Source organism: Vanellus vanellus (assembly GCF_965231255.1).
Source record: "Vanellus vanellus genome assembly, chromosome: 1".
NCBI classification, from domain to species: domain Eukaryota; kingdom Metazoa; phylum Chordata; class Aves; order Charadriiformes; family Charadriidae; genus Vanellus; species Vanellus vanellus.
Window position 1 is genome coordinate 80,152,986 of NC_138905.1, and position 26,575 is coordinate 80,179,560.

Sequence of the window (26,575 nt, forward strand, 5' to 3'; positions counted from 1 at the left end):
TGTGGATCACAGCAGGAAATGCTGGGAAGTGGCTGGTCTTGTTGTGAATCTCTGGTGTATGCACTGGTGGTGAGAAGGTGAAAATGGGCAGCGAGACTGTAGAATGAGCACAGAGAGCTGCACCTCGCAGAGTCAGCTGTTTCAGGTCAGTGAAGGAGTTGCCTAAGTTGAAAGCAGAGTAATGTTGTGTAGCTCCACAGGTGCATCTTTCACCACATCTCAATGAACGTCGCTGTTTGTTAACCAAGAAAAACTAAATTCATATGAGCAAATGGATTGCTGTTGCCTGGACAGTGATGAGTAGAAAGAAACTTACTGTGTGTGGACACAGTAAGGTGTTAAAAGGCTTTGTGGGAAACTGGAATATAAGATTGAACAATTTCTGGTTAAGAAGTACTGAGCTGAAAGCCACACAGGCTGTACTCACAGAAATAGCAACATAGTGTGGTGGAGTGAACCAGGCCCGGCCCGTCTTCCCATGCTGTCTAAACCCAGAATAGTTAGTGTTGAGATGGATAATTTATTCTCCACGTGCTGTCAGTCTTCTCTGCCATGACTGTCAGGAATGGTGGCTATAGTCTAGTGGTGGGACTCCACACATTGAGGTGAAACTTCTCATTCTGCATGAGCTGCTGAGCAGCAAGCTGATAGCAGCACCGTGCGCTAGAATGACAACAGCTGGGCTTGCTTTGAAGTGGTGGCAGAGATATGCAAGACTTTCTAGATTCTCCATGTCCCATTTCTTTTTGGACAAGTCATCTAGTCTGCCTGAAGAGTACTTACTCATATTGAACAAACCTCTCCTTCCCTTTGCTGGCGGTAAGGGGGCTAACATTATGTTCTACAGGTGCCTATATCGGCCCCAGTCTAGTTCCCTGCTGCACAACTGTGATAATGTTGTGGTTCGTAATGGAAGTAATTACCTTCTCTTACTCCAGCACCGTTCGTCTTTTCCATTTGCCAGAGATCAGGGTCAGAGTAGGGAGCTGTACATGTACAGCAAATGCTCAGAAATTAAGGTAGCTCCTTTTGTTTCTGTATGTATGTGGATGTAAATCTATGCTGTTTGCACTGCCATCACTGAATGTCAGCAGCATGGTTTTGGGGAAGTAACATGCATTGCCTTCCAGGAAGCATATGATAATGATATTTTTTTATGCTCCTGTAAAATTGTGACTATGTTTATTTACAATGGGTATAATTTGTGCTGTGATTGGAGTACAGGCTTAGAATATGTAAGAATTTTCCAATCAGATCAGATGAAATTTCAGACTTAAATTTCTTGGCAGATGTTTTCAGAAATAAAAACCCTAACAATTATGAAACTAATGCAACATTCACAAATTGCCCTTTAACTGTCTTTGACTCTCCTTGCATAGCTGCTTTCTGTATGCTGACTTACTTATTTGGTTGCAAGTTAAACTACTTCAAAGAAGGAGCTAGTAACTAGTTTAGGCAAAAAAAGAAAGTACATTACTTGATGGTTAATAGAGTAGTTTTTAGTGGTAGAGTATGGTTTTCTGCAGCAAAGACAAAACTAATTGCTTAATGTCTTTAAAATGCTATGAAGGAGTAAAATGTGAAATACTTAATAAATGTGCTCAGATCATGACTGATTTGTTAGGATAAGATTAAGTGGGTTTGGCACTTTCTGTAATGGTACTCGTGTATGTATCATGGAGTTGCTGTCAGATTTTCACCAACATAAAACCCTAAGAGACTACCCACTTGTGTGTCACTTCCCTTTCCTCCCTCGGCAAGTTTCTGAGAAGACCCTTGGAAATTTTCTGGACCTTTTGAAAATTAAACCTGTCACCCTAAAAGCTGTTTGGCCTCTGGCCGCAGGACTGGGCAGCACGTTGCCCATGCTAGTGCTTGCCCGCAAGTGGACGGGCTACGAGCTCTGTGGCTCCCTGGGCAGCCGGGTACATCGCTGCTGCTGTTCGCCCCCACCACACGCACACACTTCCTTCCTTCCACCCACTTCCCCCCTCCCCTGCCTTGGTTTCACACCTCTGTTCCAAAGTTCACGTTGTCCTCTTTCTTTCTCTCTCCCTCCCGCCCCTGCTTTCTGTTTAACAGCAGGAAAGAATTTCGTACACACCTCCAGTGAGCCCGGTACCAAATTACACTTCCTCGTCACCACTACATGTCCCAGTGCCTCGAGCGATCAGGATGGAGGAAGACACGATCAGACTGCCGGCACACCTGCGTGAGTGTCAGCGCGGAGGCTTCTTATGGTCTTGGATTGAGGAGGGTGCGGGGTGGGGTGAGGAGGTGTTTCTATTTTTGTGGAAGAAAGCGGGGAAGCCCCCTGGCTTTAGACTTTTTTTTTTTTTTTTTTTTAAGCTCTTGCTGGTTTTATTTTTCTGAATACTGTTTTTAACTAAAGGAAACTACTCTTAAATACAGTACATTGTTCCCCCCTGCCGCCCCTGCACCCACTGTCAAGGATTTGGCTTATTTCTCATGACAGGCACAAATGTGGATGTTTTATTTTGGTGGGAAGTGCTATGTTTCCTTCCATGGTATAGGAATTGCTCGGTGATGTGCTGCAACACAAGGTCAGAGTTTCACAAACTATGGCAAGTGGAGTGGATTTGTGCTGTGGGTATTTTTCAGGTTGTTATGGGTCTCAGTATTAAATGGTGCTGGAGCCCAGGCTCTCTACTGCAGACTGTGTGTGCTGACAGAGGCAATGGGAAAGGAGGAAGAGTGAGCTTAGCTGTGTACAAAAGGATGGTGCAAAGGAGGAAGGGCCTATCACTGACATTGTAACAAAAACTGGAGCTGGGGGCAAGGCGAGAGCCAGGCACTTCCTTGCTGAGATGATTTAATGTTTGAGGAATAGGAAAGGCCAAGGGCTGCTGGCCAGCAAGAGGTGAATTAGTGAGATAGGATGGGGACAAAGCATAGTGGAATTTTCCTTTTTGGAGGGGAAGCAGTTCTGATGTAAATCGAGAGGTTTTAAGTAAACTTCTGTCAGGTGTTACATTCCTGGGGAACTTGAGCGACAACGAGCAACAGGGCCAGAAGCAAACATAACTTTGCGCGTTGCCATCTGACAAATGGGTTTGGGATTTCAGAGGGAGGGAAAAAAAGTCCATGTTTATCACAAGACATTCTTGGTCCTGTCTTCAGCTGTCTTCTAGGCACTCTCCTTTTCTGGATGCAAACTCTGCTCTCGGTGCTTCTGTAATCCCATGCTTACTCCCTTGCTGGCTACTGAGTTGCATAGTCCCAGGGTCAGTTGTTGCCTGAACAGTCCTGTTTTTGCCTTCTGCTGCCTCTTAACTCTCTTCTGCCTGTGCTGTGGTGTAGCCCAGCTTATACCTTTTCTGTGCTTTCTGGCAGGAATGGGAGCTGGTGCTGCAGCATTTCTGACCGTCTTGTCTCCGCTGAGTATCCCTGAGCTCCCAGGCCTTGCTTGCCCCTGTGGGTGGCTGCTGGCTTGTTTCACCAGCCCAGGCTGGACTTGCTGCCACACTTACAGGGCATTTCTATGCTTTGCCCAAAACTTAGACACGAAGAAAACAACACAGAAGCAGTTCTTCTCCAGCAGTTCTTTTCACCACTGTGGTTTTTAATCCCTGAGATCTTTTTCTATTTTCCTGTTTGCATTAATTGGTACTATTTACTTCTGTCTGTCCTCTTCACAGCTAGGATCACGGCTGGCCTTCCAATTACTTATTGCCTTCCCTGCTGGGTCTGACAGATGCACAGGGCAGGAAGGCAGAGACCCTTGACACTGGAAGGGGTGGGGCACTGGGTTTACTACCTGCTTCCTTTCCTTCAGCTGGGCAGCATGCTAGGTAGTGTGAAGCTTATAAGGCTTCCTCTCAGTGAAAACTTTTTATCCCGTATTTTTAGGTGTGCTCCAACCTTTCACCTTGATTTTTGTTTTGTTTTTTCTTTTCTTTTGATTGGCACATCTTTAAACTTGCAAGGAGGCTTCTTTCCCATTAGTATTTTTCACCCCAGTCTGACTTGTTGTAGTGTAAAAACACAGACAATTAATCATTAAATATCTGTGGAATAGTCTTCCACATAGTGTCTCAGGTCACAAACACCATGGAGCATGTTTACATAGCCTTACTAGTTGTAGTCCCTGGCAGTATAGTCTTTTGTAGCTCAGTATGCAGTCAGTATTGACCCAAACACTGCCACCAACCAACTGACCCAAACACTGTTAGAACTACTGTTTAAAGTATATAGATTCATAGCTAGGCCAGAAGGGACCATTATGAATTTGTAAAACGGTGTCTGGTATAACTTGACTTACAGAACTTCACTCAGTAACTCCCGTGTTTAGGTCCAGTAACTGTTTGAGCTACAGCATGTTATGCAGAAGGATTTCTGCTCTTCATGTAAAGACTTCAGTGGTGGGGAGGATATAAGGTCTTTAGATGTTCTTTCAATGCTTAATTATCCTCCTTATTTACTTTTTTTTTTAAGTGCCCTATTTATAGTTTGCATTAGTCAAGCTTCAGTTTCCAACTATTAGATCTCATTATCTCCTTTCCTGCTAAATATTGTCAAAAGACTACTCCTGATATAGGTGCTTTTAGAAAAAGTCACTTCTTAACCTTTTCTTGGCTAAACTGGGTAGGAAGAGAGGTTCTTAAGGCTGTCAATCTTCCTGTAAAGCTTCCAGATTTCAAATTCTGTTTGTATCATCTCTGTGAAGCGTTTCCCACTTCAGACATCCTTCTTAAAGTGAGGACAACAGAACTGAAGATTGTATTTCAGGAGTAGTCTTCCTAATACCGGGTATAGAAATAACCAAGTGGGATTTAGCAATTCCTGCATGGACCCCCTTTTTTTTTTTTTTTTGAGAGAGAGAGATGTGTCTGAGCGACAGCTTTGGTCCTAAATCCAAACTGCCTTAGAAGTCAGGCAAAGTAGCTAATTTCTAGTTCAGGCTGTGGTACTGTGTGTGAAGATAGGATTTAGATCTGCAAACTCTGAGGGTTTTCTAGATCTGAGATTTTGTTTGGTTCCAGCGTTTTTGTTGTTTTTGTTGCAATCATTACAGTGCAACAGGGAGATATGGTAAGTTTCTCCAGTCATGCACAGAGCTGATAGGTTGTCAGGCTTCCACTCATTCTCTATTTCCATGACATTCTGATGGCATTTACCACAATAAAGGCAGAGTTCAGTCCTAACCTGTATATCTTCTTTTCTGCCAGCTTGCAAGTTCAAGAGCTATGCTACAGGTGCAGCTGAAAACAGCAGTTGGCCCAAGCGAAGGTAGAACTAAGAGAGAAACATTTTGGATGGAACATGAAGCGCACTCTGTGGATTCAGACAGTGTTTTATGCCTTCCTATTAGAAATCTCACTGTTTTTAATGTGTAAGAGCACTCTGAAGGCGCTAATAGCCAATAGTATCAGGACAATTAGTAGAGCAATTTCCTTTGGTACAATAAATAATTTCTCACTGTTTGGTGAGCAAATGGGTCTCAGTTATGCTCGGCTGATTTGATCCAGAGACTGGAAAAGGGAGAAGTGTGAAGTTTAGAAGGGTGGAATGCAGATCCCTGTTTGCTGCAAGCATGTTGAGGAGGACTCCTCCTCTCTGGTCAACACACCTAGAAATACAGAGAAACCCCTTTTCCTGGGGGTTATGGCACTTTCCCCTTCTCACAGTCTTTCTTGTTTTAATTAGCTGCTTTCTTTCCAGCCTGCCCTATTCTTACAGTGTAGAGATATGATGTATTCAGTCTTAATTTGAAAGCTCTGGGAGAGTGAGAATCATTTTCTGGTAATACACGCTTTTCTCTGATGCTGTACGTCTCTGTAAGGGACTTTTGACCCATACTTCTAAACATACTTGTTTGCCTAACATCCAATTCTTACCTAGTAACTGACTATTGGGGACGCTGTAAACAATCAGTGGGGAGCTGGAGAATATATTTTCCTCTATTTGAGGTATGTAGTCAAAAAGTAGAGTGATCTCCAGTTTGCTCTTTGTCCCTGATGTGTATGCTGTGGTAGCTTTGCAGCATATCTGATCTCCACTAGACTGCACTAATGTCAGATAGGGGGGAGTGTTTGGAAAATGGAGATATTTACCGAGGATTCAGGAGAAGCAAGTTCAGCGCTCACACAAGGCTCTGCTCTTGGTGCCTTCTGTGACCTTGGACATCTTGTTTTAGTTTCCCTGCTGTAAAATGAAAAAAGAGGTGAGTGCAAAGACTATTCGAAGTTGTGAAAATTAGTACAGTGACTGCCCAGATAATTGTGATAATGAAGAATGCTGAGATAGGTGGAAGTCATGAAACTATTTGCATACCCCTTGTCTCTGAGGAAGTGTACTCCATATTACCACGGAGAGAAAGTTCTCTTTCTTTTTTTTTTTTTTTTTTAAATTAAAACCAATCTTTTTTTCTTGTCTGGTACAATGTCATTAGTTACTAATTTTTTGCTACGGCCAATACCTTGTGGTAAAAAGTTCTTGGAACTGAATAGAGGATACAGCATTTAAGAGATGGGTATGAGAACCCTTTCTTGTGTCTATTAATATGCTCTGAATCAGAGAGAAAATAGCTTTTCCTTTTTTGTAATATACAAGATGAAAATAAGGTGGTTTGCCTTCTACAACAGCAAATGTAAATATATGCTAAAGGCTTCATAGTTTTCTTTGTCTCCTTCAACATAAATCTTCTTTAACAAGAGACACAGAAATATCAGTGCTGAAAAAGGACTTGTTATGTGTTCTGATCCTGTGCAGCAGCATTCCCCCTTGCACATTTCTGTTGATTTGTACAGTCTGATATTTATCTCTGAAGGGCATCTTCCCTTGGGAACGCGTGCGTGTTTGTTTAGGGAGATGGACCTCATGGGCAAAGATTTCACAGTGTTTTCTATTGATACAAGCATGAACAAGAGTTCTTTTCTTCCTCTGAACTAATCACTCTTCTTTCTTTAGAGTTGACATCCTTCATACGCCTGCAGCCCATTGTCATAGCAAGGCACACAGCACATACTTTTCTGTATTTTTCTCTATACATGAAGCAATTATTCTTGGCAGCAACTAATTTTTCTCTCTGTTGCTTTTTTCTGAACCCCCAACAGCCTGTACTGATGTTCAGAGTAAAATGACACACTCTAGATGTCAGGATACATGTATCACCTCATAGTGGAAAACTTTTATATTGGGACTGTAGTGGTGTTGTTTTGACTGCACTCACTTTTTTGGGGGGTCTTGGTGGTAGGGAAAGCTAAGGACCTATTTGTAAAATTATTTAAGTACTTTTTGTTTCAAATGTAGGCTTAGGTTCTGGTCTTTGGTTTTCCAGTGCACAATATGTTCCAGGCTACAGCTGATGATGAACTTCAGAGTATCCAGACCAGTATCACATACAGCTAGTGAGATCATGTTTTTTATTTCAGTGTTTCTGTGCCCCTTGTAATTACTGTCTGTTTTACTGCCTTCATTAAGGAGGACAGAAGGGGAATTTATTTAGCTTTCTGCAACGATTATATTAAAGGCTTTAAGTTTTTAGTGAGTGTTTCTTAGGAATCTTTCTGCATGCCTATTTATATTGGCTATTTGATACTCTGATTTGGTGGGGACCAGTCCAGTGGCTCTGTATTGGTTCGACACCTTTGTGGCCCTAGCTGAACCACATTCTGGAAAAAAAAAAACCTATATAACCCAAAAGCGTGGACATGAGTAGTAGGGCGGGCCAGGCAGTTGGGCTCTCAGTTCAGCAGGTTCTTCAAACTAAGGCATTTATCAGACCTGAAAGCAGTTTATGATGAGTTTCCTGAGTTTCTTCTTCCTGATCACACATGTTGCATCATTTGTGTTTTAAGGGCACCTTTTTGTTGTTGTTGTTGGGTTTGGGTTTTTTTGGTTGTTTTTTTTTCTTTTTTATTTTTCAAGGAATGCAGGAAACAAGAGAAGGAGGAGGAAACACCACCACTGTCTGGGTTGCCAAGGATCCTTTTTTTTTTTTTTGTATAGTGTCTATTAATTATGCTGCTCCTTTTATTAATCCTTTGGCACCTGTTAATTATTCTACAATTTTGGCTAGCAGATGGAAAGCCACTTCGAAGCATTAAGCATATTGTTATTTAGTTACTAGAATATTCAGCGCATTGAACTGAAAGTATGTAATGAGACGGCAAAAAAAGCCCTTCACCCTAAGCCACATTTAGAGCAGCAAGCAATAAAAATATTTGCTTTGGAAGGATCTTTGTGGAACAAAACTGACTGACGCACATACAGGGAAAATAAAATAAAAGCTGTATAAGACAAAGGGACTGTGAGAGGTGGCCAGAATGTCAAATTAATGACTCTGAGACTAATCCTGGTCCCACTGAAATGAGTACTTAATTTCCAGCTGATTTTAGTGGGGTCTGGACTGGTCTTTCTCAGATGATGGGCTTCTTTCAGCCCCTTCTTTGCTCCTCTGATGTTATGGCAACTTAAGCCTTGTTCCTCCCTCTTGCTGTCCTTTGTATGCTTGCCTTTCTTCATAATCTCCTTTCCATCTTATACTTTATTCTGTCTTTGCATAGCTAGTCCTTTACTAACCAGTCTCAACCCACTATTAAAAAAAAAAAAAATTAAAGCAGGACAGTGGCCCTGCTTGCTACTACTTGACTGTTTGCAGTATTTAATCTTATTGATGTTGCATCTTCTTCCACCGTGGGCTTTTCTTGCATGTTTATATTGTGAGCTATGCAGGGCAGGGCCCATCTGCTTCCTCTGTTCAGCGGTGCCTCCTGGTCTTTCAATTAATAACTAGTAATAGTCTACTGACACACTGGCTGCACTATGGAAATCCCAGCCAGGTGTCCTGTCAGCCTCAGTGACCATTACTTTGGTCAAACCTAGTGAAGTGACTGGGCCTGGCTCCTTCATGATTGTGAGTTGCACCCAGTGGTTAGGCAAACAGGATGAAAGTCAGGAGCCAGGGAGACATTGATTATGTCTGCCTCTTACCTAAAGTGGTCTCTTCCACAGGCAGCCTCAGGTGCTCATCTGAATTTAACTCACCTACTCCAGCCTGCCTGCTGGGTGTTTCTTACAGTGAACCTCAGGCCAGCTTCAAAGCAATCATACAGACAGGCAACTTGGATGGGTGGGAAGCCCAGTCTCAGATTCATTCTTGCACCATGGCTGGGCGCAACATAGATGCCACCGTTTTACTTGAAAGAGCTTTATCTGGAATATGTTGGGCTGAGAAGAGTGAAACCTCGTTACTGATCCAGCTGCGAAAGCTGTGGCCTTTAGATCAGATAAAGTCTGCTTTAAATTTTTCTGGCATGGTCTTTGTTTGTCACCTGTGGGAAACTGAGCCCCTTGTCACTGGGCTCGCATCGGGGTGACTCAGGGCCACTTCAGTTGTCACCCTTGATGTAAACAGCTGGTGAGTTGAACCCTAAATCTGTTAGCTCCTTACTTCTGCCTGGTGATGGTGACTGTGGCAGAGGCATCCAGGTTAAATGTGAAAAAACTTGTTGTAAAGGGCCAGTGCTGTGAACTGCACTGATTATTTGAGAGTCGAGTTTTTTTGTTTGTTTTTTTTTTTAACATACCTCGTTGTTACCCAGACAGAGTTAACGCAGCAGTTTCCTACACCGACAGTCCCCAGTGGAAGCATATGGAGGCATGAGGTCTTTCCTGCCCTGGTGGGAACTTGTAAAGCAGTCCTGAGGTGGGAGGGCGAGAGACCTGTGCTTCAGGGTATGGAGAGCCTGCAGTGTGGGAGTCCCAGCGGCGCTAAGCCAGTCTTTTACCCTCCTGGAAAGCTTCACTTCAGGTTTTTAAATCTTCAAAACACAGACACACCTCTATTCAGAGGGGAAAGGGAGCTATGTCACTTTAATCTTAATCTGGGATTCAAGCCGATCCTTTGTGGAATTCCCCTGGAAAGTGTGGGGAGGAATAAGAAGCAAAAGCAGCAGGACATTTATGGTATTGCTGGGTTTGAAGCATTTTTAGCTTTGTCTTAAAGGGGCGCTGTCAAGATCAGTGAACCTAAAATTAGCTTGCTTTTCTCTTTCCATCCCAAATGTGTCTCTTTAATTTTTTTCTTTGTGTTATGTTATGAATGCTTCCATGTTCTTTTTTTTTTTTTAAGAAATAAAATTAATGTAAAGAACCCAGTGTTCATAAATAGGCCTACAATTAAACAAAACACAGAAGAGAAACTGCGTGTAAGCCGTGACTAACAACTCCACAATGACAAACCATTCTGTGGTGAGCGCCTTGCAACAAAACACAAGTGTGGTAGAAAACCCTGCGGAAACAACATAGCATGCATGCGATGTCCACTCCCCTAATAAAAAACAGAGCTGAGCCTCTGAATGTTGGAAGAGAGCACCACTGTCCAGCATTGAGAAGGGCACATAGTGTGTGAGGAGAAACCTGCTGCAGCTTCAGGGTACCACGAATTCATGTAATAGGTCATATGTATACACACACACAGAGAAAACAGTTATTTGATGCCCTTTATGAGAGGCTGGGTTTCCTTCTGCTGTTCTTTTTATGTCTTCTCTCTCCTGTGCTGGCGCTCCTTCTGGTGCTTAACAAATACAGCCTGACAAAATCTCCATTAAACGAGATTTTACACCCATTTTACAACTCCCCGTTTTACTGCTGGAGCAGAAGGACTAAATTATTTGTAAGTTCGTTGAAGAAATTTTAAGTAAAATTATTCCATGGAGATTTGGAGGCCCAGTCCAACACCTCAGTTGAGACCCTCTTCTCAAGATCATTTTCCAAAGATACTTGGGAGGGGGAAGCGCTTGTGCATCAGCCATTCCACTGTTGTGGATGCTTGTGTGCTGTCTGTCTTTTATGGGGTGGATATGTTTGAATGTGCTCACTCTTCATGTAAACTGTTTCGTGCAGGACTAGCACGCTGCTATTAATGTGGTAGTGATCCTTGTTCAAGAAGTAAATAGTTAGAAGTAATGAGGCATACGGTTGGTGATGTAAGTTAATAAACAGTCACTACTGATTGGCTTTTTAGAGTCAAAGCATTAGGGTTACTTGCTCAGCTCCAAATCTTTGCTTATGAGTCTTTATACATAAAAATCATACCCTGGGAATAGCCCTAAGCATCCTGCTTTATTTACTGCATATGCCTGTCTGGTTTTGATCTCCATATACTTTTGTATATGGAAAAAGTGTCCATTCTGCACCACTGGCAGCAGGGTCAAGTACCTCTATGGCAATTATACAGACCAGAAAATGAAAATGTTAAATTACACTGTGACAAGTTAAAATGAAATTAATGTCTCTAATGCTCAACCAACATCTGCTTCCTGCCATTAAAGTCCACAGGCGTAGTGGAGTGATCTGCAATCAGTGGAGAGGTAGGGTAAGGAACTCTGTGGCAAAATTCTCAGTTATGGGCGTTGATTTAGAAACAGTGCAAGTCTTCCTATTTGAGAGTTTGCTGAGTGGATCCTTGTAGCCAGGGATTCACTACCCAAGTCCCAGAGTGACTTGTAGCACTGGATCCCATGTGCCACAAAACACTGGACAAGTAATATTCTACCCATGTCCTACATGGCCTTTGCCCTGTCCTGGTGCTGTGACATACAGAAGGGGATGGTACCCCAGTACAGGCTTTTGGCATTACATGCTCCCTTCTCAAAGGAAGAGTGGTAGTTTCACTGGCTTTTGGACCGTGTACCACTGGGCGTGCCCTGGGGGTGGAGGAGGGAGCAGTGCAGTGGGAGACAGGAGTTCAGTCGGGAGGGTCTGACAACTACACTGACCACAATATAGGCTTGGGCTGAAGACCTGGTGTGAACAAACCAGTTGTAGTCAGCACCATGAAAGTCAGCTCTTTGCCAGAGTGATAAATTTTGCAAATGCTTTCTGGTAGAGCTAAGCTCTAGGAACACACTAATTTCAGAGGAAAATACTGTAATGCTGGTAATGAAATTGCACTATCTCAGCATCCTGCAAAAAAGGTTTATTTTCTTAACTTATTAATGTTCTCAGCATTCTCCCTCTTTCAGTTCTCTAGAAGCATTTTTTTATGTTCCCCTCAGGTGTCCTAAAGCTTCTTGTTTGCAGAACAAGCCTCCCGAAGGGGCTGTGACCTGGTCAGAGCACTGACATTTTATTTTAAACCCACCAGCAGCAAAAAGCACACAGAATATTTTTGAAGGGAAATTTCCTTTTTGGGTTTTTGTATCCCTGAAAGAATTTCCGATGTAGGCAGACAGTAATTCCCAGCTACATACTTCCTGATAAGGAAACAGCTCCAATAAATGCAGCTATAAATAGCTACCTTTTTGTTTTTTAAAAATGTAAGGAGATTTGTTTAGCGTTTCTTTCAGTGTTGAAAGAAAGGGACAGTGGAGGAAGAGAGTCTTAGGTTTGTCACCCATTGGCTCTCCAGATCAACAAATTAAGATTTTAATCTGCATCTGTACATTTAATTAATGTAAAGCTTAGATGTCTGTCTATTTCTGGTCATCCTTCTCACAACATTGTAAAAGAAAAAAGCACCTCCTTTTTATATGGTAAACATAAATTGCATTTTGCCTTCCTCATGAGAGAAAAGTATTACCTGCTTTAAGCAGTATTCGTAATGGTTTTGCTATGTGCCTATATTTTAGTGCTTCTCTTTCTCTGTATAGTTTAAGATGCTCTGTCATCTCAGAATAAGTAGCACGATCTTCAACTGCATTTTTCCACATTCACTGTGGATGTGCTATAGCAAATTCATAGTTAGACATAAATTCCTTTTTTCTGAAAGTAACTTGCTGTGGCAATTTTGTGCAGTTAGTTTCTTAACTAAAATCTTCTGAAATTTCTGTGTTATCTCCCCCATTTTTATGGTTCCGTTTCGTGTATTTTTAATTTCATTATTTTCACTTTGGAGTCTTGCTAAAATTTTCCTTTGCCAGTCCTGCTTTTCTTTGTTCTTTTAACAACATCAAACGCACAGTACCTTTAGAAAAACAATTAATTGTTTACCTACACAAAAAAAAAAGATATGAATAAATTTGGTGCAAGTTAGTGTAAAAATGTCTTTACAGGTTAGATTTCAGGCAAACTCTACCTGTCATTCAGATTACAATTGAAAATACATATGTATCCACTAGATTGATTGTTTTATAGAGGATGAGTCTGCTTTGTAAATCACCTTGATCAGCACTTAGAGCTTAGTTACACCTTGGTTTCTGTCCTACAGCGAGGAAGGGTCCGTGGGTCTGCTTGCAGGCTGGCATGTCCTGCCTGACTGCTTTTGGGCAGGTGTCTTTAGCCAAATCCGGAGGCATATCTGGGGACAGGCTTCTTCACAGGGGCTGTTACTGGCTGGGGCATCCTCTTCTCTCGCGTGTTCCCTAGTTTTCCTGGGGGGAGTGAGGTGCCCATGGTGGGCAGTTGCACCATGGCCAAAGTCCCGGAAGGGCAAGGGTGCAACTTTTTCACTGCTGGGAGCCAGTGGAGAGTTGAGGCTCAGCACAGCAGAGAGGAGGTCAAATAATCTCCATTTTCCTCCCCCTCCCCCTTTCTCCTTCCAGTGATTTCACAGGATCTTATGACTTGTGGCCAAATCCTATCTGCAAGGGCACTCAGCTGCCATGGGCCCCTCCTCTTGGCCCGCTGATTGCACTTCCAGCTGGCCCACAGCCGAACAGATTACACAAGGGTGCAGCTGGTAGAAGATGCCTCCTTGCCCTTATCGTTTGTTGTTTGCTGAAATGCCATGGCAGGGCTCAGCGCACCCCTCCTCAAGTGTTGGTTGTGAAGCCCCCGAACACATTGCTTGCACTCAGTTTTCCTTTGTAGGTACCTGAAGGGGTTTTACCTTCTCCCTCTTGTGCTCCTCTCTTGGCTGCACTAAGGGAAGGTTGATCTGTGTGTGCAGGCCTTGCCACACCTCCTCAACAGACCCGTGGAACATGCACAATTAATACGGTATTAATTAATTATGGGGAGAAGTTGCTGCTGGCACAAGAACCAAGGCTTGCAGCTTATAAAGTGAATGCTTTGATGCTGAGCTTTAAAGAACGTTTCCATCAACTCAAGCCAGCAGAGAGATTCTGTGATATTTAAACCCTCCCTCCGTGCATACTCCAGAGCTTATGATTCTGCCACCCTGGGCACTAACAACAGAAATAGTTGTGGCAAAGGAGGGTTCAGAAAGCACAACTGGGGATTGACCCTCATGAGTAAAATTGCACAAGCCCTAGGTGGAAATGATGGGGCTGAACCAGGAATGATTTGTTGAGTCAGCTTAATAGATGCTTGCAGTGTGAAAAAAGAGTGACCTTCTGGGCCTGCTGAAATGAACAGGAGTTGTCTCACTGACTTCAGGAGCTCCCACAGTTTTATCCAGAATGTGTGTGTGTGAGTAAATGTGTAGGTTTGCACTGTGCTTCTACTTATTTGGCCGGTGTTTGGGGGAAAAGAGATGAAGGAACGACTGTGCCTCTTTGGTTTTATGCAATACTGAGAATTTCTCCCTTTCTACTTCCTCCTTCTTGGTAGTGCAGAAGGAAGTAGCCCCGGTCCCTGCTGGTCCACAAACCCAGTTACTCATTTCAGTTCTGCCGCTTGAGTGGGTCCTCATGTATTTCCTAGTGGGGGAAATCTCCCTTTATGTATATAAGTTCCTCCCTCCTATTCTCTCTTTCGTTCTAATTTCTTCCAAGCAATCTGTCTCCTTCAATTTTTAACCTCCTTTCTGGCTTTCGCTTCCTCTCCATGCTTCACTGAAGGCATTTTGTCAGAAAAACCCCTCTGTACACAGATACTTCTTTGTTCCCCTTTTTTTGTGTGTCATACTTCTTTATGTCTTGCTTCCTTGGAAACTTCCTTAGTAGTCTGATTACCTCTGGGCTTTTAGCTGCATTACTCTGGGTAGTCATTACTGTGTTGCTGGGTGTGTAATTGTTTAAGGCACCTTGATCTTTTTATTAGAAGTTTTTTTTTTTTTTTTACTGCTCTTTAAATACTAATAGGCAGTGGTGACAAATATTGTTATTAAATACACGGGACTTGTTTCACCACTGCTCTGCAGCTTGCTTGGTGGTTTTCACTTGTTGAAAGTGAGTGTAACCAAATCACAGGAGTCATTCTCTACTTCCACTTTGTGTTGTTCTCAGGGATGCAATGCATGGTGTGGGGTAGTGGTGAATGGGTCACATGCAGTAGAAGTTGTTCAAGGTTCGGTGCAGAATTGAAGCCTTGCAGCTCAGCAAAATAGAAACAAGGGGTAGCACTCGATGTCTGTAAGAGCTGAAATACTTACAGTCCTCTTCCAATTTTTACACCCTCTCTCAGTTTTAAAATCATGCAGAATGAAAAACAATCAGGGGAACTGGGAGTGACAGCAAGGTAGTAGTGACAGTGGGACGAGCTGTATTTGTGATGGGCAGACCTGAAGCAGCTGGGCTGTTAAAGGAGTCAGTATTTGCTGTTGGCCTCCTGCCACACCATTATCAGTGTGTGCAATTGCGATGGCTGAATCTCAAAAAGTTTGGCAGCTGATTCGGTTCAACAGAACACCCAGAAGTAAATCCAGATGTCTTTCAAATCGGTTGGATATGCAGTGTTGTGGTGAGTTCTCCATAATTATGATTTTCTTTTGAGAGTTCTGGGAGAATCCAACTAGTCCAGAATAACCCTGAGAGCACAGCTTCTCACCCACAGCCTTTCTGGTGCTCCATGATTTACAGTAAGAACAAGTGAGAACTCAGAAAAGAGTTAACAATCAACATTTATTTCAAAGCTGGGAAGTTTTGATTTTTTTTTTAAAAGCTGACACACGCCATGTATCTCTGTGTACATGTACATATTTAGATCCTGCAGAAGGAGAGTTGCTCAAGTACTTAGGTTTTATGCACAGAGACTTGTTACTCTTCCTTTTTCTCTTGAAGCTAATTAACACTTGCAACGTGTTACAACTATTTCTTTCAGGCAGAGTTGTAAAATTACTGCCTATGATCAGAAAAAATGAATGCAGAAAATGGTGGATGGTGCCTTTCGTGCCACATGTGCTGCCCAGTAGGCTTGCAATGCTGTCCTCCCCACATCTCTGCTGCATCAAGCAGGCACTAGAGGGTTAGCCTGTGTTTGAGACTAGAAGCCCAGGTTTGAACTGGTCTTTCAATCTGTTTTTAACAGATCGAGTATACAGAGTCAGCAGTACTGTATATGGTTTGAAATCTGTAAGTTGGCTTAAAACTGTAGATGGGGCTCAATCAGCTGCATTTAATGCTTTCTTACTGAGTGCATTCCATGGGCCACTTCCTGAAGACTAGTGGTGTGAAGGCTAATCCACAGTCTTGGCACCGTTTTGGAAACTGAAATAATCAGTGGTATAACCTATTGTGAGTAAAGGTAGCTCACACTGATAATTTTATCCTGAAATGACTGGGCTCCCACTCTGAAGCATTTTCACTATATAATTTTATAAGTTGATGTAACATCAACTATATAAAGGCTGTAAAAGTACAGATAGGGGTACAAAGCCTGTTTCTTAACCAGCTTTAAAATATACATATGCTTTGCATGATTTGAGCTTCAGGATAGCCACACTTTAATAGATCCTGGCAACTGGAAGAGCAGGGATGTTATCTTTCTCTGTATGAATAAACTGCCCAGCATGTCTTTACCACTTGAAGTTATGGTCATCTGCTAAATTAACTGCTCCTAGTGCCACTCAGAATTGGGATGAAAGGAAATGATTCTTCTTTTAATAATATTTTCTCAATTCTTCTTGGGAGACAGCATCTCATTCGTATGGGACCACAGTAAAGGGAAATCTCATCCAGAAGGATGCTGTGGTTGTTCAGCAAAAAACAATTATTGATGTGAGTAGCTCATGACTTTTTCATGTCGTTTTACAGTGAAACCTGTGGATGTTCCTTGACTGGAGAAGTTAAATATATTTGTCAAAAATCAGTCACCAGTCTCAATTTTTTTTTCCCAACTCTGCATTGATTTCATGATTTTGCCCCAAAATTGTTAGGAGATTGAAGTTCTAACAGTCTTGATGAAGCTTGTGAGCTTCTAGAGAGGTTTCTTAACACCTTGAGTTTGTTCAAAATCAGTCCCACTCAGGGTGTGGTGGTCTCATCCACACAGTCATTTTTAATGTGATAGGAGAGACCTAGCTAGAACAGATTACTTCCCGAGTTCTCCCATTCCCAGGAGACTAGAGGGGTGATAGGACTCTTCAGTTTGAGGAAAAGATAGTTTTCTAAGGGAATGGGTTGGCAGGGAGAGTGTTATCATGTGGCTATGAAGTCATACTTGGTATGCATAAGGTGAACAGGGAATGAGTATTCACAGTTCCTCACAGAACAGCAAATCCAGAGATCCGAGATAAATCATTGGGCAACACGTCTGAAAGAAACGAGGATGAGGATGCATTACTACATGAAAGAAATCATTGCAGGAAGATGTTTCAAGGGGTGAAAATGTAAATGAATCTCTAAAAGGAACCAGATAAACCTGTGGAAAGAGGGATAGGTCATTTGGTCAGTATGGAAACAGTTGTCTGGATGCAACCACAGCTCATGACGTCCTTAAACCACAGATTGCCAGAGACTGAAGTAAGCAATATGTATTCTAGAAGAGATTGCTTAATGTTTCCTTATTCCTTATACTTTGCTTATGCAGCCACTACTGAAGACATTTGGCTAGATGGGTCGGCAATCTTTTCTAGTATGGCAGTTTTTATGTTTTACCCCATCTCGTAATCATCTCCAGTGATTTGACAGTAGTGTGGATGCCATCCAAGTAGATACATATTCAGTGTGCATATGCTATGCCAGAGGGCTCTTTTAGGTGATAACTAACTCATCAGCTAGAGGCCACGGATAAAAGTTAAGTGGGGGGATTTGCCTTTAAGCAATTCTGACAAAAGTCTCTTTACACAACAGCTGACTGAATCACTGAATGTAATGCCAAGGGCAGCAATAGAAAAAAAGTCATGTAAATTAGCTGGCGAGAGAACAGGGTAAAGCTATCTGGTGAAGGAGGGAATGGGAGAGGAGGACAGGCAGCCACCTGCTGGAGCTTCAGCTTCAAGGACCAGATCTCCCCCATCAAGTGTTGGAAAAACAGATTCTGAAGTTGAGACTGAGGGGAAACGAGGAGGGTCTCTCTCCCTAGCATATAGGCCTCCAGAGGATCACGATCACCCTTGTATGCAATTCCATTATCTCTTGTTTTTCCCACATGCCATCAAAGGGCTGTTTTCATTTTCCTGCTGTTGTCCAGTCCAAGATCCAGTTCAGCCTGTACCCCTTCTGTGGCCCTGTCTCATCCCTATAATGTGTAACACGAATTTCAGTTCTGCTTCCTCTCTTACCCCAAACAACAGTTTGGGTTTCTGGGCGTAGTCATTAAAAAAAGTTATTATTCAGTATTGCTTGTGATTTGAAATGGTAAATTAAAAACTTACTGGAAGTCTGGCAGTGCTTCTGATCTGTGTCCCCTTTGCTAAGGTGCTTCATAAAATACCGTATGTTGTTATTCACTCTGGCCTGGATGTTCTTGGCTCTCTCCCACTTAATGATTCACAAGATGTCTGTGCGATTCATTTTTTGTAAATGTGGTTCCCCCCCCTTCCTTCTGTATATTCTCCCCTCCCTTCTCCTTTGCTTGCAAGTCTTCACTGAAAAAGTTCATTAAATGAAACCTATAGTACATGTAAGGGACAGAGTGAAGTCTCCCACTTCATCAGAAGAGATCTAAGATATGATGCAAATTTTCTTGCTGATTTCCAAGTAGGGGCTTAGGGTCATTTGGGAAGCTTTTGTACTACTTCCCCTCCTCTTCCCCTGCTCTTTCTCAGCTCTTTCTCTGTGTCCTGTGCCTCTCCCCTGAATAGATAAATTCTTTTGCTAGTAAAAGCTCAGCAACTTGTCTCCTCCGAATGCTCCTGGCTCTCTTAAGGGAGGAGGGAGCAGGAGAAAAGCTGGGTGCAGCATGGTCTCTGCACGTCTGTGCGAGGGCAGTGCCGCTGATCCCGGCATGCCGGCTGCAGTAAGCAGACAGGGGTGTTTGCGGGGCTTGCATGCCAGAGTCTCTTCAAACAGCTCTGCTCAAAGGCATGAGCTGGGCTCACTTCTGAGGGAAATTTCCTTTTTGGGGAAGTTGCTGCAAAGGAATTTCCTGTGTGGGCAGACAGAGCTTCCTGACTTGAAGGCTTCTTGGAAGGGAAACCGTTTCATAATGAAATGATAAATTAAAGACATACCAGCCTGGTTCGCTTCAAAACAGCTATTGAGAGAGCTCAGGCAGTGCACCATTATACTCCCGCGCAGAATGAAAATAAATTGCATCCTGACAGGATTCTCCATAGTGGAGCATATCCTTCCCCACAGCCTTCCTCCCTGTACGTCTCACTTTCCTACCCTCCCTCCCCCTTTCCCTCTCCCCTTCTATTTGCTGCCCTCTCATCTAACTTTTGCAGCCCCCTTCAACCAACAGGGTGTGATATTGGAGATGGTTTGCTAAATGGATGAGCTGTGGTACTCCTTTCCCCACGGAGCAGGCAGCTCTGGTTTAAGCCCTGCTACGCTGGCCACCGCAGCAGGGACCCCAGATGCAGGTCCTAGAAATGGCAGGTGGCTGCCATGTAAACTGGGTGCTGTGGCTGCTGATGCAGTTGTGGCAAGGAGAAATTAGGGCTACCAGCAGAGTTCAAATCAGTGCATATAATAAGGAATGTCTTGGTGTGGTCATGAAAATGGCTGGGAGGAAGGGTTGCAGATACCTATTTCCTGTTAAATAAGAGGAAAAAAGGACCTTTGCTCTATCCCAGCTAAGACACAATGGAGGGAGGGCATCCCCGGAGAGCTCGGCTGTTACAGCTGAGTTTTCAATAGGCAGAAACCGGCTCATATTATTTCCCTCCTCTGCACCATCCTAATCTGTTTAGAAGTGAAGGCGAGTGCTTGTGGATTTCTGTGCCCTAAAGGGTGCCTATAGGTGCAAGCTCAGGTGAACTGTGTGAAGAGCTCCAGTTAGACTGCTTGGCTTGCTGAACACATTGTACATACAGATGGAGGATATAATTTCAGATGGCACCGGGGCAGGGGGAACAATCAAGCAAGAGTTTAACATCACCTTACTTTGTCTCAACTATATTGTCTGTAAACTTGATGGGTGATTCTGCTCACAATACCTTGTTCCATAAAGTGGTCTGACACGCACTGCTACAAGTGTGGCCTCAGCATTTTCTTTTCTCCCTTTATTCCCTTCCTCTTATTCAGCTGGCAATTAAAGCTGCTTTAATTCTTTGCAAGAGTCCCCTGAATTTGTTTGTGATATGTGCCTTGTTCTGCCTTACCCCTTGCCATTGCTTGGAGGGTTTATTAGGAGTTTTGAAACATTCAAATTGCCAGCAGAACACTGCATTATTTTATAGTGAGTGTTGCAGTTTTGGGAAGTTTTTCTCAAAAATGCATCTGCTGGAGTCACATGCTAATGAAAGAATTTGAGTTTTTATTTCTATTTTTTTAAAGCCAGTTTCTGGCGTGCATAAAGAAAAGCTAGAAAAGGTAATTCATTGGGCTCAGAAGTCAGATACAAAGGACCCTGAATAAAAATATGTACGTTTGTGATCATATGTTTATGATGTTTTTTTAGCTTTGGCAGTTTTTACTTTGTTGAAGGCATGTTGCCTCTTTTTCAGATTCTTGGTATTGGTAGTCCTGAAGGTATTCAGAAACAGGACTTACTTCAATATTAATTTGTGAAGTTATCTCATAAATATCAATGTGTAATCTTTCCTCATACTGTACGGATATGCAAAGTTTAAAGTCTGAAAGCTAGAACTTTGCTCATTGTGATTGGCATACCACACCACAGCACGTGCTCACAGTGCATGACAGCACCATGAAGGCAAATCTGACACTATGCTGTGGCCAGGTCTGTCTTACAGCAGCAGTCCGAAGAGATGGTGCTGCTGCTTAAACGACAGTTAGGAAGGATCTGTCCTGAGAAGCCTGTACTAGGGACGTGCCAGCCTCAGAGCTACAGCATACAGGAGGTCATCAGAGAAACAGTATTCTGCTGCATGGTACTAGACTCTCTTCTTCATTCAGGTGTATCATTGGGCCAAACTGGGTTGAAAACTAAATGGTTCAGAGCACAAAGGTCCTCACCATGGCTTCATTTTGAGGTGCTGTCTTTCCTAAGCCAATGAAAGTTGTGTGGAAATACTCAAATGGCAACACTCAATATAGTTTTAAGTAGTATTGATTTTTAGAAGACAGCTTCTGTACTCAAGGTAGAGATCAGCAAAGAATAGTATGGAAATACCTACTTTGTTTTAAATCTATTTTGTAAGACACCTGGTAATTTTTACTTGCAGTGCTATTGCTTCTAAAGGTAGGTTAGGAGTTGAGGATGGTCTCTCAGAAACAGCTTCCATGCCAGATACAGGGCTCGTTCAGCCAGAAAGGGCTTAGAGGCTAAATTGTAAGCATTTGCCTAATGTGGATGACATACTTTGGATGGAGCCTTGTGTGGGACGTTTGACAGGCTTACTCTTCAGCCTGTTTCGTTTTGAGTTGTGAGGCACCCAGAAGTGTACTAGACAATCGGACTACAAAGGGTGGATAAACACTGGGCTCAGGACTTTTATGCTGTCACCACCTTTTGATAGCATTAAATTAGTGATTAAAATCAACATACCATGTACTGTTTGCATAAGTTGCTCCTCTTTCTGCCTTTGCTAATGTATTTTGTTCAGCTAATCTCCACCTATAGAAACTTCATTGCATTTTCTTTATCGCCTGCCTCTTTCTTAGACTAGGGTGATGTGCGCCTCTCTCTTTGTGTGCTTGACAGAGCCTCAACAAATTCTGGGATTTGCCCTCCCTCCTTCCCAAACTGTGAACTTCCAATTTCTCATCTTTTCCCCCCAAAGAATATGGACCTCATTTCTGTTGCCTTTTTTTTTTAAGCGAAAGCTAAACAGAATTACTTCTAATCTACTCAGAACTAAAATCTAGGTAACATCCTGCAATGGCGGCAGTCATAGCCATGCCAGGAGGAAATCTGAGTGGGAGCACAATTGTTGAGCTGCACGTAGGACAGAACAGTTCCACCAAGGTTGGTTTTTTTTTGTAACAAAGGTTTGCATTGTTAATCAGGTGCCACTCCAAGCTCACTATTCAGCTTAATGATAGTGAGTTCCAGTAAAATGCGGGTGGGAGGACACTTAATTTGTGCTGTTTTTTTATTGCTTTAAACACACACACTGTTTGTTCTTGGCATGATATCAAAAGAGTGCTGGAAGGAAATGAAGTAGAAAAAGGACATGAAAATCACAACCGCACGACTGATCTCTAAGGGTATTGTTCTTCCTTCCACGTGGAAAGCCCAGACATTCCTAGTAGACACTCTTGCTGGGTTGGCAGAAGGTGGAAATCTTATATTTCACTTCTGGCAGTAGTGGGTCAATAGGGATTTCTCTAATCAGCTAAAAACTAGCAGTGATGGAGTTTAAATAAATTGTAGGTAATTATTCCTATCGTAGGAATGGCTCCTACAATGTAAGGTCTTTGAGGACAAAGGGAAGACTGGGGAGCTGAGGTAGGATGCATCTTACTACCCTTGCTCTTGCACGTGACATTCTAGTGCCTTATCACGAGCTCTGTCCCTCTGTGTAGCATGTATTTCTGCTTGAAATAAGAAAGCTGGAGATGGTGAGGGGTAGAGTACACTTTCCCACTCCCCAACAGTTCATTTTGTTATATGCTTGTCTACTTGGTGGAATTTCTGTGACTTCTTTTGTGAAACAATTAAGTCTCACCCATAGGAGACTGGTATTCAGCCTCCCATTTTCCTTTGGTCGGGCTAAATTTTTGTCTTCTCAATTACACTGACTCAGATCACTCTAAATCTCTGCTTGTGGAGTGCGTATACCAAATATTTGCAACCATTTCTCTCACTACACTGTGTGCTTCTCCTACAGTGCTGCATGAAGTATGTGCAATGTTTTTGAAATCTTAGCATATTTGGTTTCAGAAAATTTGGGGAAGGAGTATGTGAGCCAAAGCCCATTTCAAGGTAGCCCTTCTTTGGATTCTTCTACTACTCTGACTTGACCGCTGTCTGAAGAATAACTGGTATTCTATCAAGCTGAATCTCAGCCTGATCATTTGAAATGCTTCCTTTTTCACCTCAGTATAATTTACAATCACAGATCTCTTGCAACAAGAAATGTTAACAGGAAAGAAATGTAAACACTCTGACTGTGTTTGACTTCCTCTAAATATCTATATGTTTGTGTTGAGGGAGTTATTCAATTAAGAATAAAACAAAGCTTTCCAGTCAAACCTGGGAGAGCCAAACTTTGAGATAGGTTCATCCCTTGGGGATCTGGAGGGAGAGAGAATTACATGTGCAGCAGTGCTAGTTGGTACGTTGCCCAAGCTGTCACAATGACAGCATTTCAACATGGCATCAGAGACAGCTCTACACCAGCTGCATTTGCTTCCCATGAGAAAGTGGATTGGCGTGGACAACCCTGAGGTTGAAAGTGAAAATTATGGACACAAGTTTCTTCTCTTGCACAATCCCTATTTAGGGGTTTTCAGTTCCTATGCCTGATCGTATATGAAAATGCTTAAGTAATTAACTGCTGAAGGATGTAATGATTTTCTCCAGGAAATCCCTCTCTCAGTAGTTGAACAAATATTACTTGAAGGGAAAGGGTGAAAAAAGATGCAGCTCCCCACATACCTCGTTTTACTAAAGCGTAGATAACAGTGAATTGGTGTACTACTTTTTATAGTAGTGAAGATCTGGATTAAAATTCAGCAAAAAGCACAGGTAAGATAGGTAAAGTCAGACTCTTCATAGTCTTTAGTAATTTGCAGGGTTTTTTCAATGCTGCTCTTTCAATTTTTTCCAGGGCAGGTGGCAACCTGTTTATAGCTAAGCAAGGCATATTGACAGTAGGTTTACTTTTTCAATTATCTTTCAAAGCCTTCTTGGAAATAGTTCAAAAGGCTCCCTGAAATCCACAAACTAGAATTTGAAAAGGAAGTCCTTTTCCTTGTCCTTTTCATAGAATCTCTTCTCAGTTCAGCAGCCTTGGGACTGTGGCAGTACGGCAGGAATTGTGGCAGTCTCACACTGCAGAGTAGTCTCAAAACACATGCAGACCAAGAGCTGGAATACTTGAAACCATAATCACCCAAATTTCCATTATCCCTTTTGCACATGTCAGAGATTTAACTCTGCCTAGCTAGACTAATGTGACCATAACTGTCTGGTTTAAATGTTTTTGAGGATGGACAGTTAGCCTTTCTGAAGCAGGTGAAGAGAGGTGATCTCTCTCTTCATGCTGACACTAATTGCTTATACCTGTGAAAAACTGTAAGAGACACAAAGTAATATTTTTCTGAGGGAAATTTCCTTTCTAAGGAAGTTAGTCATATAAAATAATAATTATTATTTTTAAATCCAGTGTGAGTTGAGGGAGTGCCCTGATTACACATTTCCTGGAAAAGGCCGTTGGTGACGTACCACTGACTAATGAAAACTCGCCAGTTAGAAGTATCTCTTTTCTATTAACTATTTGAAAAGGCAAGAGTATTTTAAAACTCCAGGTCTTCGACCTTTCCTTGTTCTTTCTTTTTTAACCCACCATCAGTGGACCTGTTTACATCATTAGCAGCTACAAATCCATGGACCTGATTGGAAAATACAAAACTACTCTCATATTACAAAATAAGTAAAATCAAAGTGTGCTTGCCATGATGTTGCCAGTAATGCAGCTTAATGCCACAGCCTAAAATGCAGGAAGGAAGAAGAGATGCACAAAAGAGGCACAAGCAGCATGACATCAGATCAGTCAGTTTTCCCATGAAAATCAAGATGATGCTTTAGCTACTGGTGAGTGGCAGCCCTCGAGGAGCTCTGTAGTCCCTGCCTAGGGGTTAAGGATGGAGTTTTGTGCCTGCATGAGAAATTCTGGGCAGGAAAGAGAAGAGTGGTAGAATTGAACTTCTGTATTCCATCACTACTAATTCAGGTTTTTCTAGCATGTGTTAAACCAGTGTCCAGGAAATCTGGGAGCGGATGAGCCAGAACGTCTAAATACCATTTTAGCTGTTATGTCTAAGACTCTGGGAATTGTGTTGCTTGTGCTCAGAAGAGCATGACTTGCAACTGCAATTTGTTCAACTCAAAATGACCTCCAAGCCTTACTGGAAGTCAACTTAAAAAAAAAAATACAACCCCCCCACACACTTCTACCAAAAGAGATTTTTCAGTTTTAAAATCATCATCGTGCAACATTTTGTTTTGAATTTAACCCAAACAATATCAACATGACAGAATTATGCAAACAAGGAGATTTCCATGGTCTGAATTGCACAATTTCAAGAAACAATCCGAGTTATTAAATAAAAGTGAGTGCTGAAGCCTTAGTGTTGAAGGGCTATGCACTCTCTGTAGCTGTTGGAGCAGAGAGAATAAATATACCTTTCTTCTTCCCTGTTCATTGACTGAACACACAAGTGGGTAGGAATAGTACCTGGCTAAGTGTTTGTGTGCAGTGCCAAACCACAGGGGTTGTTCAGAGGGCTAGTGCATGAGATTTACCATTCAGTTAAAGAAGTAGCACTAAGAGGGAGATAGAAGCAATACTGCTATGGGTGTTAAAGCTATGCAATGAGAGCCTAAAGTGTTTCCTAGTCCATTATAGATTTTCTTGTGTAATTCCATAGCATTCTGTATTATCTGTGATGACAGCTAGCTCTAGGATATAATAAGAATTTCCAACTCCACCACAAAGATTTCTGTGAAAGATGCAACACAGGCACCAACCCGGTAATAATCTGCATTTCAGCTTTCAGCAACATGCTGGACTTAAATCAAATAACCTTATATTCTCACCTAGAAACCTTAAGCTTGCCTACCAGGCTATATCCTAGGTGTGCTCCCATAAATTAACTACTAGGCCATATTGTTTTACTGGTGTTTCCACTGTATAAATTCACATCAGGCCCTGTCATGCATGTTATGCCTGTAAGGGCAGAATACCTTTTTTGTCTCTCAGTACTATAACTTTCATTATTACAAGGGTGCTCAGCTATGGCAGGGATGAGTCTTAGAGAAATTAAGATAATTAAGTGATTAAGGTGAGTAAAAACTCAGTACCAACCTCTGACTTTGCATGAATGAAAACCAAAACCATTAATGGCCATGAACAAATTGATCCAGGATATGTAAGGTGTATAGCTGTCAGAGGAGTGAGATTCTAGAAGAGCCATCCAGCAGGATTAATGGCTCAAGCAGTCTAAGCAGCTGATGGAGCTGGTACTGTTTTAAATGGGATTATTATAGAGAGGATTCATTTGGGGGATACTTTCTGAAGGGTGATCCACTTAGAGGTCCCTTCTAAACCAATGCCTTGTGGCCTTAAATCTCTGTGTGCTACTCACACAAATCTGGAGTTCTTGGTGAGGTCTTCCAAGTCAAGATTTATGAGGGTGCCTGAGATGTATGCAAAACCTGAGATTTGTTGACTTTCCTATGGTTATCACATGCCTCAAAAACCCTTGTCCCACGCAGATTGTAGGTGTATATATTTGTGGAGGTGATTAGA

At 42.3% G+C, this 26,575-nt stretch overlaps 1 protein-coding gene across 1 annotated transcript in view; it reads left to right on the top strand.

The window, feature by feature from the left end:
- The window catches only part of ETV6 (ETS variant transcription factor 6), a 144,556-nt gene that overhangs the window by 48,787 nt on the left and 69,194 nt on the right, over positions 1-26,575 (top strand). Inside the window, exon 2 of the mRNA XM_082479568.1 lies at positions 2,083-2,212. Coding sequence (XP_082335694.1) covers positions 2,083-2,212 — 130 coding nt within the window. The remainder of the gene's footprint in view (positions 1-2,082; positions 2,213-26,575) is intronic.